Source organism: Chaetura pelagica, unplaced genomic scaffold (assembly GCF_000747805.2).
Source record: "Chaetura pelagica isolate M959 unplaced genomic scaffold, ChaPel_1.0 scaffold992, whole genome shotgun sequence".
Lineage (NCBI taxonomy): Eukaryota > Metazoa > Chordata > Aves > Apodiformes > Apodidae > Chaetura > Chaetura pelagica.
Genome location: NW_009952357.1, coordinates 137404 through 138243, shown reverse-complemented (window position 1 = coordinate 138243; position 840 = coordinate 137404). Strand labels below are relative to the sequence as shown.

At 62.7% G+C, this 840-nt stretch overlaps 1 protein-coding gene across 1 annotated transcript in view; it reads left to right on the top strand.

Moving 5' to 3' along the window:
- The window catches only part of PLEC (plectin), a gene marked incomplete at its 5' end in the record, with an annotated part of 79923 nt that overhangs the window by 60807 nt on the left and 18276 nt on the right, over positions 1-840 (top strand). Inside the window, 1 exon segment of the mRNA XM_010007863.1 lies at positions 417-576. Within this exon segment, the coding sequence (XP_010006165.1) occupies positions 417-576 (160 nt within the window).

The following is an 840-nucleotide window of genomic DNA, read 5'->3' as shown; positions in this document are numbered from 1 at the left end:
GGGGTGGGGTGGGATGGGGATGGGACAGGACTGGGATGGGGATGGGTGGGGATGTGATGAGGTGGAGTGGAATGGGATGGGGACAGGATTGGAATGGGGATGGATGGGATGGGGAAGCGGTGGGACAGGATTGGGATGGGGATGGATGGGATGGGGAAGAGATGGGACAGGACTGGGATGGGGATGGATGGGATGGGATGCCTCTCCCCTCCTTGTCATGCAGCTTCCAGGCTTTTCCCTTCCTCCCTCCATACCCCACTCCCTGCTTCGGGACCCCCTGCTCTCCCCAGGGTGCATCCAGGATCCCTCCCCAGCCATTACTGATCCCCTGGCACTTCCCACTGCCCGGGGAGGGTGGGTGGTCCCTGCTGGAGGGTGAGCCCCATTCCCCCGCACTGCCCGTGTTGTCCCCGCAGGCAGCAGAAGCTGGAGCAGAACCTGCTGTTCTCGGGGAAGTTCTCGGAGGCGCTGCAGGCCCTCATGGACTGGCTGTACCGCGCCGAGCCCCAGCTCAGCCCCGACGCCCCCCTCGGCGGGGACCGCGACCTGGTGGGTGACCTGATGGACAAGCACAAGGTGGGTGTAAACCATATCCCTCAGTGCTCTGTCTCCATGACGGGAAGGTGCTTATAGGTCTCCCCTGAGCCTTCTCCAGGCTGAACACCCCAACTCTCTCAGCCTGTGCTGAGGAGGGGGTCACAGAATCATAGATTCATCCAACCGTCAAATGGTTTGGGTTGGAAAAGCCCTTTAGGATCCCCCAGCCCACCCGTTCCCCCCAGCCCTGCCCATTCCCCACTGCCCCGTGTCCCTCAGCACCATCCCCAGGGCTTGGAAACC